Source organism: Taudactylus pleione, unplaced genomic scaffold (assembly GCF_031769625.1).
Source record: "Taudactylus pleione unplaced genomic scaffold, aTauple2 ptg001408l, whole genome shotgun sequence".
NCBI lineage: Eukaryota > Metazoa > Chordata > Amphibia > Anura > Myobatrachidae > Taudactylus > Taudactylus pleione.
Window position 1 is genome coordinate 1,785,227 of NW_028285808.1, and position 21,383 is coordinate 1,806,609.

The window sequence follows — 21,383 nt, forward strand, 5'->3', positions numbered from 1 at the left end:
CCTGGGCCTCTGAGCCTAGGCTGGTATTAAAAAGTATGGAAAAACGGCACGAGGTCCCCCTAATTTCCAATTACATGCATGGGGCTGAACCAACCAAGGAGGCTGACACTATTGCAGGGGGCACACACAGCGAGGGGTCTCATTACCATAACGGCAACTCTCAAAGGACAACCAAGGCTCTTCTCCGCACAGCCGAGGCTTACGGTGCGTAAGCAATACTGTAATTAATTTTAATTTATATTGATAGGTAGACTATAGGTCCCAGCAAGCCTGCCCGGGCTTCATGGCACTTATCGAACCACAAGTGCCAGCATGCCCAGCCATCAAGGGCCCCAAGAACAAGCAGGAACTGAAGACATTTGCAGTAGAGACCTGGCAGAGCATCACCAGGGATAAAACCCAGCGTCTGGTGATGTCTATGCTTTCCAGACTTCAGGCTGTAATTGCCTGCAAAGGATTTGCAACAAAGAGCCATATTCAATTAGAGGCGAAGTTTTCGCCTGTCCGACTGTTCGCTTCATTCGCCTGTTTCAGAGGCGAATTTATTCCGTGCTCGTCCCCGCTTTTCGCCTAATTCAATTGCAAAACAGGCGAACACGGAAATAGGCGAATACGGAACAGGTGAAAAGTACTGAAAGAATTGGGGAAATCAGTCTGTACCCCAGAAAAAGATGCTCTAACATAGGGAATCAATATAGATGTGTACTAATAGCCCTAATAAAACTATTTTGCGTACTTAAGTTGTGTAAATTGCTTGCTATTAGCATTTTTGTAAAAGTGGTGAAGAATGGCATAAAGCTGTATTTTTTGGTGAAAATAAGTAGTCCCGTCAAATTTGGGGTGCTTGAAAATAGGTGCTAGCATGTTTTTATGTCTCTAAAGTGAACTTTTAAAAACCGTGAAATAAATCCACCTGCTGCATGCACCTGCAATCCCAAAAACACCTGACCCATACTTGTGGACCCCCAAGAAGTCTTTTTCGCTACTTTTAATGTTTATCCCCCCACTTTTTAAATTTACACCCCAAAAATGACATGTCTTTTTTGGGGTGTTCTTAGATTTTAGGTTCTGTTTTTTTTGCGTATTTGTCCTTTGGGGGGCAGTCCCAAGGGGTCTGAGTTGTTTCCCCACGTTTGCACCCCAAAATAAAGATTTTGCATTTCTTTTCACCAGCTATTGATTGGAAAATCATTTTTGGAGAATTGTTTCCACTTAGGCGAAATTGTCCTGGAATTGAATTTGGCAAATTTTTTTTAGGCAAATTTTTCACAAAAAAACAGGAGAATATGTCTTTTCACCTCTAATTGAATTCCCCTAAAAGTATTAAAAAGTGAAAGTTAGATTTAGTATTGTTTAGTTTGTCCCATTACTTTTGGCCCCTTAAAAAGTGGGAGGCACATATAGAAACCGTTGTAATTCCTACACCGTTCACCTGATTTGGATGTAATTACCCTCAAATTAAATCTGAAAGTCTGCAGTTAAAGCACATCTTGTTTGTTTCATTTCAAAGCCATTGTGGTGGTGAATAGAGGCCAAAATTTGAAAATTCTGTCAATGTCCCAATATTTATGCACCTGACTGTAAATACACATTGTACCTGCAGCAATATATCCTGGAATTTAATATTCACCTTCTGGAACCCTGTGGCTTATTAGCCTGTGATTTGTGCATATAACCACTCACGTTGCCTGCAGTAGCATAATTTGGCAGTTTAAAAACTCCTGCTGGAACTGTGTGACTAGTTAGCTTCTGACTTGTGCGTATAACTACTCACGATATTTGCAGTTGTATATACTAGTACTCGTTACCCCACGGCTGGAATTTTCGAGTAGTCTCTTACAGATATATGTTATGGGGAAATCTGGACAAGCAGCTGCTGCTGCAAAGCTGGAGAAATGTGGACGCTCTTCCCAAGCCCCTCCTCCTGCGAATCTCCCAGCTTCTTATTCACCCTATCCCCCGCAGTCCTCGGTTTTGCGCTGTTCAAAGTGTTCCCTCTCAGTCGATGCAATAAATCTTACAGGCAATTACTGCCTTGTATAACAGAGATGCTTTTAGTCCCCAATTTGCAGTGGAGCGCGCTCATCGTCTCCCCTCACAGCTTCCTCCACCTGGTGCTCCGTCTCGGACTTTTATTGCTCATCTGTTACATTTTAAGGATCGTGACACAGTTCTCCGTTTCGCTGGAATACATGGGCCGCTTAAATATGACAGTCATTCTGTGTCTGTTTTCCCGGACTTTGCCCTGGAAGTACAAAAAACTCGCTCTCAGTTTCTACAAGTTAAAACCAGTGGTGGCTCCAGTTGCGAGGCTGCAGCACAGTCCAAAATTCAAATAGGGGAGCCACACCAACTGCCAGTGAGTCCCAGGCTGGTGAAGTTTGGCAGCGTTTGGGGTGGCAGTTGGTGTTTTTCCCCTGTTTGAATTTTGGACTGTGCTGCAGCCTCACCTCTGGAGCTGCCAATGGTTAAAAGGAAGCTTCATGATTGCCAAATTCACTACTTGTTATTTCCAGCTCGCTTACGGGTAGTTCATGAAGGCTCAACCTATTTTTTCAATAATCCAAAAGATGCGGATGGTTGGCTGGAACGCCAGTCTCGGACCCCTTGCTGAAAGGACTACTCTTAATCATATGTTACTTCTCAGGGTGGGATGGTATACCTTTTTCACTTATGTTAGTACTCCACCAGGGAATACATTAAGAATACACGAGTACTGTTCAAGCTTTGCTTATGGTTATTTAGTTAATTGCCCTTCTTATTTATGCTGTGTCATTACCCTCCATTTGTGTATGGGGGGGGTTAGAGTAGTTAAGGGTGGGTTGGGGGTTAGGGGATCCAAGTATACCTGGGTTGGGGTTAGGTCATACAGGGTGGGGGGTTATGGGGGGATTTGCTTTGGGCTATGGGGGGGTTGTACTTTAATTTTGTTTAGATTTGATTTTCCACTGGTAACATTTTATTTTATATACTTTATTTATTATGTCCTGCTATGTGATAATTTTATGTTGGTTATGTCATGTTGAGATATTTTGTCTACTGATCACTTTTTACGTATATGTCTTATCTATGACCTGCTTTTAATCAGCTTTATGTTGCGTGGACCCAACTGGCGCCTTTGGGTACGTGTTAGTATATTCTTAATTGGTCTTAAGCTGGTTGTATATCTTTGCTACATACGTATGATATAGGTTTTATTTTCTCATACCCATTGTTTTTTACTGTCCGTGTGGTCTTTATAGTGACATAAGTCACATTTTATATCTGCTAACACTACTGTGCTATACTTTTTTATTTTGTGTGGGTGTATTCAAAGAAAAATATCAATAAAAAAGTCTAAAGTGTAAATACTCCCAACACCACACATGTGTTAAACTCTGTTAAACTCAGCGTAGTACCCTCATTTCACATTATGCCACATAGAAACCCCAGTTCACATATGCCATAGTGTCCCCACATTGGTAATGTAACTAAGTGTTGGGGACCCATGTGTGTCGGGACCCCTAGGCAACTACCCAGCCTGTCCTTTTGTTAATTCAGCACTGTTTAAAAAGAAAGCTCTGATGTAGAGTTGCGTGCAAGTTGACCGCATTGGGAATTGGTATGTAATGCTGAGAGTTGGGATGCCTCCAGCGGCATCCCGATGGTCAGTATCCCGACAGGGGTCGGGTAATTATACCTACCCTCCCCCCTTCTCCCCCTAACCATAACCCTCCCTTCTTGTAGCCTAACCTTCCCCACCTCGCACCCTAACCCTCTCCCTTCGTGCCTAAACCTCCCCCTAACTCCCCCCCTAGGGGTGCCTAACCCCCCCCCCCCAAAAAAAGCTAACCCCGCTATGCTGCCTAAACCTCACACTCCCCCCATCCCCCCTGCAGCTAACAGCTAAGGCGCACCCGACTTACCTGGTTTGGGCTGGCGTCTGTCTGTATTCCGGCGTCAGGATTAAAATAGGCGTCTGTATTTCAACGCCTATCTTAAGTCCAATGTCGGGCTTCCACCGTCTGGATTCAGACCAGCGGCATGCTGTCCACCGGTCTGCTAACTACATCCCCTGCACTGTGGGCAACCTGCATGCAATGGAAATAATTGCAGATCCACGTCTGTATTCACAGTTGTCTGAATCTATGTGGCTGTACCGCACTTGTCTATCCACTTGCGAAAGTGTAGGAACCTGGAGCGCATGCGCAGTGCGAATAATCACACGTGTCAGTCCGAGTGAGAGTTATACTGTTAAGCAAAACCTCATTTGCACTTCTGACTCCTCTTTGGTCTCTATTGAATTATTTGGGAACCCTTTCTATTGTCCTTGTCAACATTTGTGGGGCCCATATTAAGGTTTTGTAAAGGTCTCATGGACCACCTAAGGGTGAAAAAAAACATATAAACATAGTGTGATAGGTGGGCACCTAAAGTTACGTTGCCTCCCCTGTCTACCGTTTCCGCACATCCCTGATCAAACACACCACATTTCCACGCCTATATCCTGCTGCACCTCTGTATAATGCCCACATGAACCCTCGTGTTCATATACTGTATGTGTAACTTTGGCTCTGATACTTGCCAGTGCCTTCCCAGCCATACACCTAACCGCACGTCACTGCTCCATACTACTATAGCAGTTAAGCTTTTGCTTAGAGAGTTCATCTCAATTGCGCTTCCAATGCAATTATTTAATTTTAATTCATGACTGCTCACTTTAGATGATCACTGCAGCCTGTACCGCTCCTAAACTACGCTGTCCTGGTAAATAACAGACAGACTGCCGACTCTTTCTCCCTGCGTACGTCATGTGGAGTGTAATTAGTGCCACATTGTATTGTATGCGCAGTAACGTTCCTGTCTCCTAATAGGGAATCAACCAGAATAGAATTCCTTCTAACGACATGCTTTTGGCGACGTATTTAAATAACTCTATTGTTAGGATATGAGAGTATAGAAGTGAATTGTGCGTTTAAAGACTCATAACAGGTCCTTTGCTGGCCTGGTCTTTGGCTTATCCTGCGCGTCTGTAAAATTGTCAGTTCTATAACGCAGTTTCTCTGTTTTTACATTCTCTGAAGACACATTGTGGTTTGTAATTTGCATGAAATGTTTTGCTACTGTTAGCGAGTCTGGGGAATTAATTCTGGGGAGGAATAACACTAATTTGCATTTTAACAGTTTGGCACTATTAATGGATAACTCTATGCACACAGTGACTCATTTGTGTTGTAAGAGAGGACGCTCAGGGAAAGTCTATTTTTTTTTTCTCTGTAAGTTGTAAAAATTCACCTATTAAAATAGTTTAGCGTTTCCTTCCTAATATCTCCCTTTGGAAAAAAATTTATAAATTAGCCTTTATATTTCTGAAGTTCTAAGATGAAACATCTGATTAATTGTTTGCAATGTTTTTGGCAAACATAATAGAAACGCTGCTGTGAAAGTCTGTTACTGATAGCAGATTGTTTTCGTGGTCTGTCTGGTAATTGTAAGGGATACTGTAATTGTCTGTTTTTTTTTTTAATTGCCTGTTTTTCATTCTGTTAGTGCGGGGAACGGTCGCTCGAGGATAAATATAATAAAAATGTGACAGGGAATTAGATGTTTCAGAAGAGTTATATGATGGTATTGGAGAGTAATGGTGCGTGCACCCGTAGCGATCAGCCAGCGATACGATATCGCCGGCTGATCGTCATGCACCCTCCATGGTGTGCTGGATAATCGATATCGCTCATCCAGCACACCACCTACTCACCGACGACTATAGTGACCTGCTCGATATCGAGCGAATTGACCGGCATGCACGGCCAATGGACGATATCGCTATCGTCCATACCTGGCCGCGCATCGCTAGTTGATGGTGAGTTGGTAGGGACCATTTAAATGACCGATTTGAACGATAATGGTAACGATATCGTTCAAATCGATCATTTAAATTGCTACGTGTGCACGCTCCATAGCTATTAATTATTAGGCCCTATAGAAAAAGACCCTCAGGGTCACCCCATCCCCTCAAACATCTTCCACCCACAAATAACTGCTCCATCCCAAAACAGCTCCCAAATTACAACACTGTAATACGACACAGCTGCATGTACTATATTCATTACCGTAATCTTATTCTGCATAGCCCCCAAATCTGATTAGTAGCTCAGTCAATCAATATGCAGTCAGATACAGAGGGCCTTCAGAAGAACTTTCTGTGTAACCTGTGGGTGTTCTACAGATGTGTCCACATCTATCCTCAGTGCGCTACAAGTCGCGTTACACAATGTGTGAGCGCCGCGTGACTCGGTAGCGCACAGCATCTTTTCGTGCATTTTTACTTTTTAAAATGCGTCTTACCCACAAAGCGATATGAATAGGAGGCACAAGCAGCTTCTGCTGATTCAAATATGCGGCATGCCTATTCTGTGTGCGTCTGCGGCTGTATCTGCAAGCGAAATGCTACGTTACAGTGTCAGCGGCTGTGACACTATAATGTAGCAGTTCATAAGCGGGTATAGCCGCAGAAGCACACAGAATAGGCATGCCGCATATTATTTTAATCAGAGGAAGCTGCTTGTGCGCTTTGTGAATAAGATTCATTATAAGGGAAAAAGTCTCACAAAAAGACGCTCGGCGCTACCGAGTCATGGCACGGCATGGCGAGACTAGAAGGGCTGTTTAACGAGCAAGGAGACTAGATGTATGTGGACACATCTGTATAAATGGAGGATAATAAAGACACTTTTAAATTAATGCTATGTCACCAGACGGTTACCGTCAGGGAGATACAGAGAATATTTGTCATTCATATCAATCCCTGCCCCATTGGAGCTTAAAGTCTAAAATCCCTAACATACAAGCGCGCACACATACACACATGCGCACACATACACACTACGGGTTCATTTGGTCAGACTGCTGTCAACCTACCAGTCTGTTTTTGGAGTGTGGGAGGAAACCGAAGTGCAAGGAGAAAAGCTGTGCAAACATGGGGAGAACATGCAAATGCCACACAGATAGGGCCCCAGTTTGGAATGAATTCATGACTTCAGTGCTGGAACACAGCAATGCTCAACACTATGCCACCATGCTGTCCAGGTTACGGTTTGTCTGAGATGAGGCATACTTTGGCACATGTAATTATTGCGTGGCTATTACCTTACCGGCGTCAATGTCAACTTTTAGAAAAGTGACACACGAATGTCAACAGAATGTCGATGCTGCGTATGTCGGCATTGCGTCATCAACTGATTGTAGCCATAACCCTAACCGCAGCCTAACCCTAAACTGGACTGCCAACATTTTGCCTGTCGATCCTCACAATATTGGCATCCTCAGAAATTGTAATTCTCGACACCCTGACTGTTGACATTTTGTTCATGTCGACATTCTGACTGTGTAACACATAGAGTTCTCTTATTGTAAATAGACTCTGATGGCTTCGGAGCTTTCGGCATTTTTTTCCCCCCATCGGAGGTGGACGCAGTGCCGATTGTTTTCACAGTTCAGCGATTATCGCAATATGCGCATATGTGTCTGAGTCGCACTGCACATGTGTCACGTGTCATTACCAATGTCACACGCAGTGAGGTTTTATTCAGAAGTGATTGACAGGGAGCGTTTGACGCCGATGGGGCTGGTGACTCTAATGCAGGCACGTCGTGACAGTTTTCTGGGCGTGTCTCAGTCTGTGACTGCCATCCCTTACACAGTAAAAATGGCCATTCTGCGCGATTATAAGGTTACTCAGAAAGACGATTTTATCGACAGGTCTGCGATTTTATGCTGCGTCTTTGTACGCAGTTGCTTGAATTTGTGAAGCCGCCAGTGAGCGCCTCAATGCAAAACCCGGCGGTTTGCGAGATTTGCATATTTTTGCACAACCGCTGAGTAAAAATTTGCCGCCGCCGCGGCATTAGCGTTCCTTTCTGAATCAGGCCCATAGTATGCTCCTAGGTCTGCTCAGTTAAGTTCTTGGTACACAGTAAGACTTTCAGGGCAGGACGCAGGCTGCGGAGGGTCCTGGGAGGGATCACATCACTCTGCGAAAGTCCATAGGTGTCTATAGGGTAACACCATCAGAAGATGGCGTTACCCACCACACCCAAGCAATGCATCCCCAGGCTTGGTGCATATGACAAATGCATTTTCAGGGTTTGACCGCATTTCTAAGGTTGCTGCATCCCGCCCCTAATCACAGTGCTGAGTTGCAGAGTCCATAGGGAGGAGTTGTGGGAGGAACAGATGGAGCAGTTACCTGCCTCTTGGTAGATGTATGATGCAGGTAACCAAGACAAAGCCCTTATCAGTGTCAGGTTCTATTATATATTTCTAGTTTTGCCTTAAATTTCTCTTTAAACTGTCTATGAATTGTGTGTGGTCACGTCCTACTGTTGTACTATGTTTATTTACTCTGCTCTTTATTATTTAGCTCAAAGAACAGAAGAGAGAGCTGAGCAGCCTGCAGGAGGCCGCAAAGAACTCTAAGGAAGTGCAGCCCTATTTGGAGCACTGGAGAAAGCTGTTTGCTCATCATTGCCGGGAGCTTGAAGAGCTACACGAGAAGCAGGATAATGATGCCAGAGACGAATTAAAGCAGATTAAATACAGCCTGACCGAGAAGGCAATTGAAGATCTCAAACACATCCAGAGCGCGGTAATTATACAAGAAATGTTAAAACTCAACGTGCCCAGACTGCACCTCCAACAAGTGCTGGATGAGCATAAGAGGGAGACGGCACTCTTGGCTCAGCAACTGGAGAAGGAGGAAAGCGACAAGGTGGGCGAGTGGAGAGCATCTCTGGAGAGCACCATGCGGAAGCTCGATGATGAATTCAAGCTCAACCTCAAAGAGCAAAAGAATCTGAGACATTGGGAGCAGCTGCTATTTACGTACGTACACTCAAGAGCGTCTTCCTCATGGATTCTATAAAATCAGTAGATCTGTAAAAAGGTTTCATTTTATTTTTTATATTATTTTTAGTATGCAAACAACAATATTAACAAAAAAAAAGTAAAAAAAAAAAAAACACAATTGAAACTTTATGACAGATGCACTTGTTCAACATGCAGAATTTATAGTCCATAGGGGTATAGTTACTAAAGTTTGGGCTTTTAGAAGTGGAGATGCTGCCCATAGCAACCAATCAGATTCTAGCTATTATCTACTACAAGGTGCTAGATGGGATGTAGTTATGGCCGCTGGTCTCAATCCCGACATCAGAATCCCGGCAAGGGATTTAAGATAGGTGTCGAAATACACACGCCTATCTTAATCCCGACACCGGAATGCCGAGGACGGCAGCCCAAACACAGGTAGGTCCGGGGCGCCCTTAGCGTTAGTTGCGGGGGTGGAGGGTTAGGATTAGGGAGACTAGCGGAGTTAGGTTTGACGGAGGGAGATTAGGGTTAGGCATCCCCAGGGAAAGATTAGGGTTAAGAACCCCCCCGGGAGGGTTAGGTTTAAGGAGCGTCAAGAGGGGGTTAGGGTTAGGCACCCCTTCATCCTGTCGGGCATCCGCTGTCGGGATACTCACACATTTAATAGTGTGCGAAAACATGCAAACATGTTTCTCACATCCCAGCAATTCAAAATGGCAAACACGCACGTTTTGCCATTGTGAGGATACAACTCTGGCAATGCAATAGAGCTGTGAGGGGTCTATTTACTAAGCCATGAATGAAGATAAAAGTAACAGCCAATTAGCTTCTAAATGCCATGTCACAGGCTGTGTTTGAAAAATGACAGTTAGGAGCTGATTAGTTGATTCCTTATCTCCGTCGACTTTATCTCCATCCAAGGCTTAGTAAATTGACCCCTGAGTGTTTAACTCGCACACTATTACTGACTGAAAACTTGTAAAAAAACAGACCCGCTTCAGGCTAGCGAGTATAACCTGAGCAGGTCCGAGTTACACAGAAACATGGAACAGATCAGTGAGATCTATGCATGCTTCTGTGTTTAAAAAAAAATGGTAAAATGCAAAAAATTATAAAAAAAAATTACGTGGCACAGCCACCGGACTTTTCTGAGCCGGTCCTGGTTGTGAAAATACAGGGGAAAAACGTAGGGTTCTCCTGTATTTTCAATAAGCAGCACCGGGATCAGTGAGTCATTCCTGGTACTGGAAATATAGGGGACAAAAAGAGTAGGGGTCCACTGTATTTTCTATAACTAGCACCGTACTCTTTCTAGCGTGGGTGTAATGCCACAGCCGGGGAATCCTTTTTCTGGGTCCCCAGACACTTGGCCGCTAGTTAGCCCAGGCCCGGGGATCCCTGTGGAGGTGGGGTTCCCCCAATAAAGGGTTTTCCCCTCTCCAGAGCATCCCAGACCAGGGCTCTTTACCCAGGCTCATCCCCGGCACCCCTGGGCAGAGGGCGCCGGGTTGATTGTGTAAATGTGTTAAAAAATAGAAACTGCTCATTGAGGGAGGCGGAAGCAGGTGGGCGTGTATAGACCGTTGAACAACACCAGACCCTCCAACGTGACCCCTTCCACTAGGTACAAAATGCTCTGCTCCTGGACTTTCCTCTTAATTTATGATTGGCGTCACATGTGTTGAAACACCTTTCTCATCAATTAACTAACACAGGTGACAGCAATCATAAATGAAGTAGAGATGAGTGGTTTGGTCTTAAAGCTGCCACACACTAGACCAACTTACATCCAACCAGCCAACTTGTTGATTGGTTGGAATGAAAATCTGGTAACTGATAATCAGCAATTTGCTCATAAATGCCAGAAAACAAATGAAAATGGTCGTTCAGACAAGTTTGTTAAATGTTTGATCTAAACTATTTGTTCAAACAACAGTTTTTGTCAATTTTCCAGGGTTTGGGAGCAAATTGCTGATTGTATTCCTTACCAGATTTTCACTCCAACCAATCAACTAGTTGGCTGGTTGGACAGATAATCTTTAGATGTGTGGCCAGCTTTACTCTGTCATGTTTGGATCTCCAAAAAAGGCATCTTTTTGGCTATCTGGCTCTCACATGTTTTGGATAACCAATATGATAAATCTGAACTTGCAATAATTTGGTGAAAATTTAACCGCTCATTTCTAAAATTGAGAGAAGTCCAGGAGCAGATGGAAGGGGTCCTGTTGGATGGTTTGCAACACTATAGCTACCATTTTGACCCAATACAGTACTATCACTGGGGTGCAGATTAGTGTATAACCCATGGTATTACCTAGTCATGGGCATCCTTCAATTTTGCATCAGAATCCTCTAATATTTCACGTTTGTTTTTAAACAGGAAGATTCTTTTGTTACCTCTTTGTATGTCTGAAGATGACGTACATAAGATAAAGCAGGAGTTCCACTGTAGCTTCTGTCAGATGGACATTACCTTGGCTCTTCCTAAAATACAAGGCAGAATGCTGCTCCAGAAATACGTGAGTGACTGGGAAACAGCAGAGCTCCAGAAAATAGACCAGAACATATTGGAAATTGAAAAGAAGGTGAGTTAATGACTGATTAGTGCGGTATTTCACATTGCGAAATTTGTGGCTTCCAGCCGTGTGCATTCGGATGTTTTCAATATGTTATTTGTTGGATTGCATTTTGTCTATTCGTTGTCGGCACATTTGAATGATTTTATGTAATGCTCTGATTGTATTTGAGACACTAACAGTTAATAGCAAAGGTCAAATTGTATATCATCAATTCACAAAATGAAATGGTGAAAGCTGAAGACTGACAGCTATATAGCCGCATATAAATTCACCAAACCGTATAAAAAAAAAAATCAAAACCGTAGCGCATTAGTATAGTTTATAAATTCCAAACAATTTTAATAAAATATGCTAGGGTAGTGGTTCCCAAACTCAGCCCTCAAGGCACCCTAACAGTCCAGGTTTTAAGGATATCCATGCTTGATTTAGGTTTAGATGGTACCTTGCAGTTGAGACAGTAGCTCCAGTGGATCTCCGTGTTCTGTGGCAACAACGCCACAAGCTTGTCCTTCTCACGCTGTAGCAGAGAGGCTAGCCCCATACACACAGTAAAATTACATAATTGACATCCATAAATAATAGAATAATCTAGTTGATTTATTAAAGGAATTGTAAGAGGACGTGGATCCAAGGAAGTCAGGATGGAGAAAACAATGATCACCATACAAATCATAGTCAATTCAACACAAATGAAATGGGACAGATACAAGACAGTAGTTAGCAATACAGTAGTAAGTGGGCAATAGGCAATAATTCTCTCTAATAGTTATATAAGCTTCTTTATCCCAACTGCTTCAACACCTCTTTAGGAAACTATATTTTCCATAGTTATAGTCAATCACTTCAATATATTCTACTCTACACATGCAATAATCTTCTCAATAGCACATATACTATATGAAGATATAGCAAGGTAGATTATTACTCAGCAGACAAACAAAACCTCAGACTGATCATTACTTTAAAGTGAACACAATGGCCCTCATTCAGAGCCGTACGCTCTGAGCAGAGCGCACGCTCTGAATGAGGGCCGCCCTCCATGAAAATGGAGCGTCCTCCTGGACGCTCGTATAGCTGTGGGTCACCACCCACAGGCTATACGAGCATGCAGTTTGATGGCCGCGATGGTCTTGACCATCGCGACCATCGAAACTGCGAGCCGGAGCCTGCGGTTGAGGTTTTCAACCGCAAGCTCCTGAGTGATTTTGGCTCTATCAGCCAAAATCACTCCCACTGACATCACTAGTGATGTCAGTGGGCTGGCTTCTGACGGGAGGCGTTCCCGTGGGAACGCCCCTGTCAGGGAGGCACGCCCCCGGCACGCCCACCAAAGGGGGCGTGCTGTCAATCAACATCGACAGCACGCCCCCTTTGATCAGACACAACGAGTGAAGGACTTTCCTTCGCTTGTCGCGTCTGGCGCATGCGCACGACGGAGCTCCCTCCGTCGTGCGCATGCTCAGTGCAGAACATCGACCCACTTGCGAGCGGACAGCCGCTCGCGAGTGGGTCTGAATCAGGGCCAATGTTCTTTTGTTGGCATACTCTTTTGCTAGGTGGTCTCTTTCTTATTACACATGTACTTGTAATCCACAATAGGCAAACGTAACAGAAATAGCATCTAATGCTGGTCTTTCTTGATTCCAGAGAACAAAAGCTTCCACTTTCCAATTATAATGCACAATGAATGCAGTTCCATTGTAGTAGCACAGCTATCACATGGAGCTTTTAATACACTCCCATGACACTCCCACAAGACAGGGCGGTTCCCTGTGCTGGCATTGTTGCCGCCCCGAAACTCCCAATTTCATAGGAAGACAGATCCAAGCAAAACCCATATGACTCAGAATAGGTCAGACATAAGCAAAAATGTGTAAATTCACGTCTGCGCATGTGCTGTATGCCAAAACTCACCATTTACGTCCGTGCACAGAGATCCAGAATCAGCCCCTCTGTGTGGAACTTGTATGTTCTTCACGTGTTTGCCTGGGTTTCCTTTGGGTGCTCTGGTTTCCACAATCTGTCCACAAACACACTGTTAAGCTGAGCACACACTACATTATCCTGGAGGCATGACCGACCGAACGATATGTCTGTTGGCCGTACACACTAAACGATATATATTGTGTGACCGCACAACATATCATTCAGTTGCCACATTCAGAAGCATGGGGTCGTTCAAGATATATTCTGATCGGCCTGTACTGCAAGCATCGCAGAAGATGCAACGAACTACCTGCGGGAGCGTGCAATAGTCCGTACAGACTAGACGATGTGCCTGAGATATCAGCCCGATCCGCCATATTGGACAACATATCTTCTAGTGTGTAAACAGCTTGAGGTTGATTGAGTGCCGACAAAAATGGTCCCTAAAGTGTGTGTGTGGTCAAGAGTTTAGATTGTAGAGTATGTACTAGTGTTATTATGTTCCAACAAAGGCGATAAACTGGTATGATCTAAGTAAAGAGTTACCTGTATATGGAATGTTTAGTGAATAATGAATGTTAGTGTTTCAGGTCTTGTTATCCACCCGATGCTGTCTTTCTTGCATGCAAAATGTTATATTCTTAACCAGATGTGCAGCTTTCATTAACATATCTCACAAGATATTCTGATGTGATTGGGTTTTCTGGTTTGTAAGTGAATTACATTGCAGCTGCTAGACTGGATTTATGTAGCCTTTAGACCTCTTATTCCTCAACTATGACAAACATGATTCCTGTCCTTTATCCGTACTCATGTTTTTTTCGAGATATTGGAGAACTGAGAAAAAATGTATTACACAGCAATACGTGACAGACGACCTGATTCACATCGGATTGCTACTCTGCTTATACGTACGTAACTGCGTTGCTAATATCAGCGGTGTTATTTAAACGTTTGCATTCGCACTGCGAACGCAGCCTCACATAAGGACACCCACTACCCCTTACCCACATCCGTGTACTTCGACAACATAGCTAAACAATCTCATCTTCGAGTAACATCGGACAGTTAGGGAAGCCCAGACCTTACTCAGGAATTGCTTACTTTTGCGCAGCGTCTGGTATCGCAATGGCTAATTTATGCACGCCCCTGCAACAATGTTAAAATGCCCTGGCACGCCTGCGTTCGCCCAACCAGCCCCCCCGTCACCACCCACAAGTGGCACTTCCTGTCAATCACTCTGCCATGGGTCTGCGTAGCCTCTGCGATCTCAGTTTCTAATGCAGCGCCTGGCTTGCGCACTGCAATGCATACGCATGCGCAGTGCGAATTAATCGACCGATTGCGTGCATATAAGCAACGGCGTTCCTTGCTGAATCAGGCCTGCTTAGTTTTTAGGGTTGTTCAGCGTCTGATTCTGGAAGATGTAATGAATGGCACCTACCTGCCTGCCTATTACTGTGTGCTACTTCTACTGAGCTGCACTGACATCACTGTGGCTTTGGTGTCTGACCCCCTATTTGGTATCTGACTCTTATTTTTATTTATTTGGTGTCACCAGGTAGCTACTACATATTAACTAACTCATTATTTGTTGTATAAAAGAGTATTCAGGTAATTATCCTGAATACATACATACATCATACCTACATATACATACGTACGTACATAGACACAAACGTACAGCTGAGTAAGCTGAGGCCTACTCGGCTGGCTGGCGGCCTGGTATCGCCATCTGCATATGGTATAACTCCTCCTGTCCCCATGCGGACCTTGTTTCCAAAAACCTGCCATGGAAGTTGGCCACCTAACTAGAGCGTAACTCGTAAATATCTGCACATGCAGTCAGCAGTGGTTCCAGTTGCACAGAAACAGACAAATCTCAGGTGCACAACTCCAAATTATTAATAATATATATATAAATGCAATAAAATTTTGCAATCAATAGAGGTTTTTAGCATAATCATGGCCAAGGTTATGGGGCCTACCCACCATATCCAGGTAACCTCTTTTGGGTAGGTCCCTAACATACTAGGGTTCAAACCCAGAGCGCAGGACCCCCCAAAACGGGACCAGCCAAGCCGCCCCAGGGCACCACCATAGTAAGAAAAGTGCAGTTTAAAGAGATAGTTAGGAGCAGACGCAGCTGCATATAAAGAATGAAAATAAAAAAGTGAAGTACATATATATTATTGTATTGTATTGTATTTATTGTCATCAGCAAAACAAGTTTGACAGACGAAATTACATTGCACTTTTTTAAAACAGTGAATAGCAATCCATGGTAAAGGTTATCACAAACAATTTCACAAAAATAATAAAATTAAAATTAACTAAAGAGATACAATCATAGCATTCAACATGCGCACAGCAGATGGAAGAAAACTAACCCTCAAGCGACTCGTACGTGCCCGAAGTACTCTAAACCGCTTTAAAGATGGGAGCTTATCAAAAAATTCATGAAATGGATGGCCTGGATCCGATATGATACCTTTGGTTCTCTTTAGAACCCTAAGCCCATAAACATCATGAATAGTTGGCAACTGCACGCCGATGATTTTGCTGGCGGTCCTAACAACCCGTTCCAGTGCACTTCTTTCACTCGCTGTGCAGTTGCCATACCAGATAATGATACCAAACGTCAGAATGCTCTCAATTGAGCATCTGTAAAAGTTTAGCATAGTTACTTTGCTAACTCCCGAGGCCCTCAAACGTCTTAGGAAAAACAAACGCTGTTGCGCCTTTTTAATTAGGGACAGTGTATTTAAAGACCATGTCAAATCTGCCGCAACCTGGATACCCAGAAATTTAAAAGACTCAACTATATCAACATCCTGGTTGTTAATAGACACTGGCAATTTCTGCTCTAAACATCTCCTACGAAAATCAATTACCAGTTCTTTTGTCTTGTCACCATTTAGGAGCAAGTGATTATCACCACTCCAAGAAACCAAATTTTTGATCTCTTTCCTATAATGGGACTCATCATTCCTGCTAATTAACCCAACGACTGCAATATCATCAGCAAATTTGATGATTTTCACAGAATCAGAAGTCGACACGCAGTCGTGGGTAAATAGCGAGTATAATAGGGGGCTGAGAACACAACCCTGGGGAACACCAGTCTTAATCAACACTTCCCCCGACACAGCACCTCCAATTCTAACTACTTGTGGTCTATCAGTTAAAAAGTTTAAAACCCAGTTACAAATAGACCCACTTAACCCCAAGTCAAACAACTTAGATGTTAGTGAGATGGGAATAACCGTATTAAAAGCAGAACTAAAATCAACAAAGAGTATCCGAACATAAGAATCCCTCACTTCCAAATGAGCTAAAATAGAGTGAAGTGCTGTAAGTACCGCATGATCAGTGCAACGATTTTTCCTATATGCAAACTGAAAAGGATCAAAATCTACTGGGAAAAAAGATTGAATATGTCCTAATACCAGCCTTTCAAAGCATTTCATTATCAATGAAGTTAGTGCAATTGGGCGATAATCATTAAGGCATTTTACTACCCCCTTTTTTGGAACTGGAACAATATTTGCCTTCTTAAAACATCTCGGCACTACACAATTAAAAAGGGACAAATTAAATAAGACCGTTAATATCCAACTTAACTGGTCTGCACACCCCTTGAGGACTTTACCGCTAATCCCATCCGGGCCGGCTGATTTACACAAATCAACCCGACGTAGACATTTAATCACATCATACTCCTCCAACATAAGAGGAGACTCCCCCACCCGGGGAATTTGGGGCGTAACAGAAAAACTATTCTCTTGATCAAACCTAGAGTAGAACAGGTTCAAATCTTCAGCTAATAGATTATTGTCATTGCTAATCACCTCCTTTTTTATTTTACAACCAGTAATATCCTGGATCATCTGCCACAGGCTTCTCGGATTCCTGTTATCATGACTTCTAGCTTCAATCTTTGCGGAGTAACTAATTTTAGCCCTCCTAATACCTTTCTGCAATTCACACCTGGAAGATTTCAACATTTCTAAATCACCAGATTTAAACGCTCTATCACGAGCCTTGAGTAGAGATCGAACTTCCCCGTTCAACCAAGGCTTCACGTTGGGAAATATTTTAATACTCTTTGTTACTGTAACACTATCCGTACAGCAACCGATGTAACCTAATATCAATGATGCTAGAGAGTCAATATCTATATCGCCATTTACCCTACTCTCATCAATAAACAAATCCCAGTTTGTGAATTCCAACATATCCTGTAATCTAGTCAGTGCGTCCTCCGGCCATATAGTTACCAGACGTCTGACCGGTCGCACTCTCCTAACTAATGACCTGTAAACAGGTATGAGAAACAGGGACATATGATCGGATCTGCCAATATGGGGGCAAACAACAGTTTCATAAGCTGACTTGAGGTTTGTATACACCTGGTCCAAGGTACGCATGCCCCTAGTTGGAGCCGATACATTTTTATATAACTTAGGCAATACTTTCCTCAGGTCAGCTTGATTGAAATCAGCTGCTATAATGAAAACTGCCTCAACATACACAGATTGTAATTTCGCAATTTCCTCGTAAAGAATTCCCAGGGCAATTGTCACATTAGCCTGAGGGGGAATATAAACGGCAATGATAATTGCCACCGAAACTTCTCTGGGCAAATAAAAGGGTCTACATTTGACAGACAGATATTCAATATCCACTGAGCAATCAATACACCAGGTACGCAGGACATACAAACACAGCCCCCCACCCCTACTTTTCCCTGATGAAGAAGTTCTGTCTGCTCTGAACAGAATCCTGTTTCCAAAAGAGACCGCAGTATCCAGAACTAAGTCATTTAGCCAAGTCTCGGTAAAAATTAATACAGAGCAGGACTCCAGATGCTTCATGTATGAAAGAACTGCATGTAATTCGTCCAGTTTACTAGTCAGGGACTGAACATTTGCTAGAAATAAGCTAGGCAAAGGGGGTTTGATAAAACATAAATTGAGCCTGGCTCTAGTACCAGCTCGTTTACCCCTTTTTTGCCTCCTCTCCCTCCTCCGATGCCTCTTCCAACCCTGCCTGCGTCTCCAGGGATAACCGAGTCTCCAGAAATGCCCCCCTCCAGAGCGCTGCCCACCCCCATAATCTCTACTTCCATTGCCGTGCACATGGCTCTTCTCACAACTCCAGTCTCCAGACCAGCCACCACTCACCACCCCAGCTGCGACAGACCCATCCAGGGCCGCCACGCTTGCAGGCACAGTAACTCCAGGGGCAGCAGACACACAAGCTCCAGAAGCGGCAGCAATCCCAGCCACCCCCGCTCCACCCACAATGCCTGTGGCTGAGGGGTTACCCGGGGCTGTACCTCCCTCAGAGACCTGCACAGCCTCTGCGCCGGACCCAACAGCTCCTGCAAGCGGCTCCACTCCACCAGCTCCGGAACCTGCCACTCCACTCCAAACTCCAGTCAGGCGGAGACCAAGGAGCACCTCGCGGGGGTATGTGATCCCACACCAGCCGCCGTCACCACACAGGACTCCGACAAGCAGGAACAGGAACAACCACACCACATCCGGAGCGCGCAACACACGGACACCCGGACCATAGGAATCGCCATCACCGGCACCAACGGTAAGTGCAGCCGCAGCGTATACACGCGCCGCCATTTCCAGGCACAGTGAAGGGTTAAAATGTGTTATAAAGGAAAATGTGTTATAATGCGGTGCCCTGAGACAGATCAACCAATGCAATCCAGGGGGACGCACGCCCCAAAAATGAACCAAAGTTGCACTACAGTATATAACTTGTAGGACTTACCTAGAATTGTGCCTAATACTAGTGTGCATATACATTACCATACTCCATGCTTTTAAACCAATAAAGAAGGGGTGCTAATCCAGACTGAGGGCGTCTCTTTTCCCTCAGAAGTGCAATAAAGCACATTAAATGGAGTATATGGGAAAGATTTATTAATAATTTGGAGTTGTGCACCTGAGATTTGTCTGTTTCTGTGCCTGTAATTAGTCTCATCAGGTAGCACCTCCCATCATATATATAGTCAGGTTGTGCAGTCCAGAAATCTTTCCCAGTGGTTCCAATTGCTAAGCAGTTCTCCGATTTGTATTAGGGATTGCATCTGGACTCTGTAGTGCGACAAGCAATTGGATTGTGTATGCGAAATGGTGCTGAACGGCCATTTTCCCATTAACTGCAGGGCTGCCCACCTTTTCTGCCCAGGCTCCATTCCATCTAAAAGCTGCCCTAACTCTGGGTTGGAGTTCTCCTTTAAACAAAAGTGTTACAATAGATTCTATCGCTTGGTTTATTTTCCTGTGATTTTCTACAACTGCTGAAATAGACAAACACACCGCACCTGGATACGTTTTTGCAGCAGTGTAATTTCAGCCCAGATGCTTTCTCCAATCAAGCAGAAATAAGTTGTATTTACATAACCTGTTTTCTTCCTGTAGAATAAGCTCTTGTGAAATTGCTTTTTTTCTTTTTTTTCCCCCAGTCGGGTTCAAAGACGATAAAACATCCCCAGGATAGCTTTGCAGAGATCCTGAAGAAATCTGTAGAGGATAAAGTCCTGATTTATGAAGCACAAATTACAGATGACAAGATTAAGCAGGTAACGAAAATAAGATCAGACATTGAAGACTTATCCAGTTACATGATTGTTTGCTTTTGATTTGCACTTTCTAGTTTTTATGAAAATGAGACTTGCTTCAAGAGATACAACCTATTTAATCGTGTGTGTTCTGTTCCCTTTGGGAACTATTCAGTGCAGCCTGTCTCTGTAGTCCAGTTTGTTGCAGGGGCTTGAAGCAATGGGGGTTATTAAAGGTGTAGAAATGTCATATGGAAACTTTTTCTCATCAACATTGTCTTTTTGAAAAAACAATCTTACATTTTTGTCTAAAACATCTTAGCTGGAGAACATCTATATTAGTATTCTAAATGCGATACTTTAAACGGTATTATACATGTAAATGTTTACTTTGGTAGTGGTTTATTCCCTAACTGTTAACGAAACTGGATCAGAACCTTTATATACCCCTGCCTATACCTTCTAAAATCCTTCCTATAAACCTTTAAGAATAATGCTAATTTGCGTACGCAGTCTGACCGCAAATAAAGACAGGAGTGGAATCTGTGGTTCCAACGCACAAGTATTATTCAGGCAAAAGTACAGTCAGTTACACGCAATTGATACATACACAATTTAGGCGTAGAAGAAAATAATACAGACCCAAGTACAGTATACATACGCTGCGCCTCCGGACCCAGAGATAGACCTCAGAATAGAGACCCTCAGTTCAGACAGCATTCAGCATGGACTAAAAAACCAGTATACGCGCACACATATTTATCCCCCTCAGACTAAAACAGGACAATGGGGAAGTTTCTTGCTGATGTCATTGGTTCCCAGAGGAGAAGCATATGTTACAGCACATTTAACAGGCTGGTTCAAATAGACTCTCCCTGCCTCTAACAGCAGGGGAATCTTTCTAGTAACGCCTTCTGTACATTCCAACAGTTTAAACATTTTGTTGCTTGTAGGTTCTGCGATCCATAACTTGAGTTTGCATGATGCGATCCACCGATAATACCGGAATGCTGTAAAAAGCGTACGCTTCAGAACAAGACCAAACACAACTTGCTTATCATGTATAGTACCTTAGTTATCAAAAACCTTTATTTCTCAGCATTGAAACTAACTTAACCGACTTAAATCATACATTTTGATGCTTATGGAACCTTATGTGTGAATATGGAATGTGTGGGTATTCAGGGTTTGATATAAGGACGCTAGTTAACTTGGGGCAGATGCGTGCGCATAAAGCTACTTTTACATCGGTTTCATTCAGTCTTATGCATTCGCTAATATGCGACTAGTTAATAGCACTGTTGTGGGTATGATTGTGTGTATGAGAAATGATGAAAGAAGCGATCGCATAGTGCTAACATAAATATCGCCACATGTACTATACTGTGAGTTTAAGTAAAATGGCGCTTAGGCGGCCATTCGCAAAATGGCATCTTGCGATC

At 43.5% G+C, this 21,383-nt stretch overlaps 1 protein-coding gene across 1 annotated transcript in view; it reads left to right on the forward strand.

Annotated features, from left to right (window-relative positions):
• Positions 1 to 21,383, forward strand: part of EVC2 (EvC ciliary complex subunit 2) — a 135,395-nt gene that overhangs the window by 76,909 nt on the left and 37,103 nt on the right. The window contains exons 14-16 of the mRNA XM_088463562.1: positions 8,402 to 8,862; positions 11,231 to 11,435; positions 19,846 to 19,962. Coding sequence (XP_088319688.1) covers positions 8,402 to 8,862; positions 11,231 to 11,435; positions 19,846 to 19,962 — 783 coding nt within the window. The remainder of the gene's footprint in view (positions 1 to 8,401; positions 8,863 to 11,230; positions 11,436 to 19,845; positions 19,963 to 21,383) is intronic.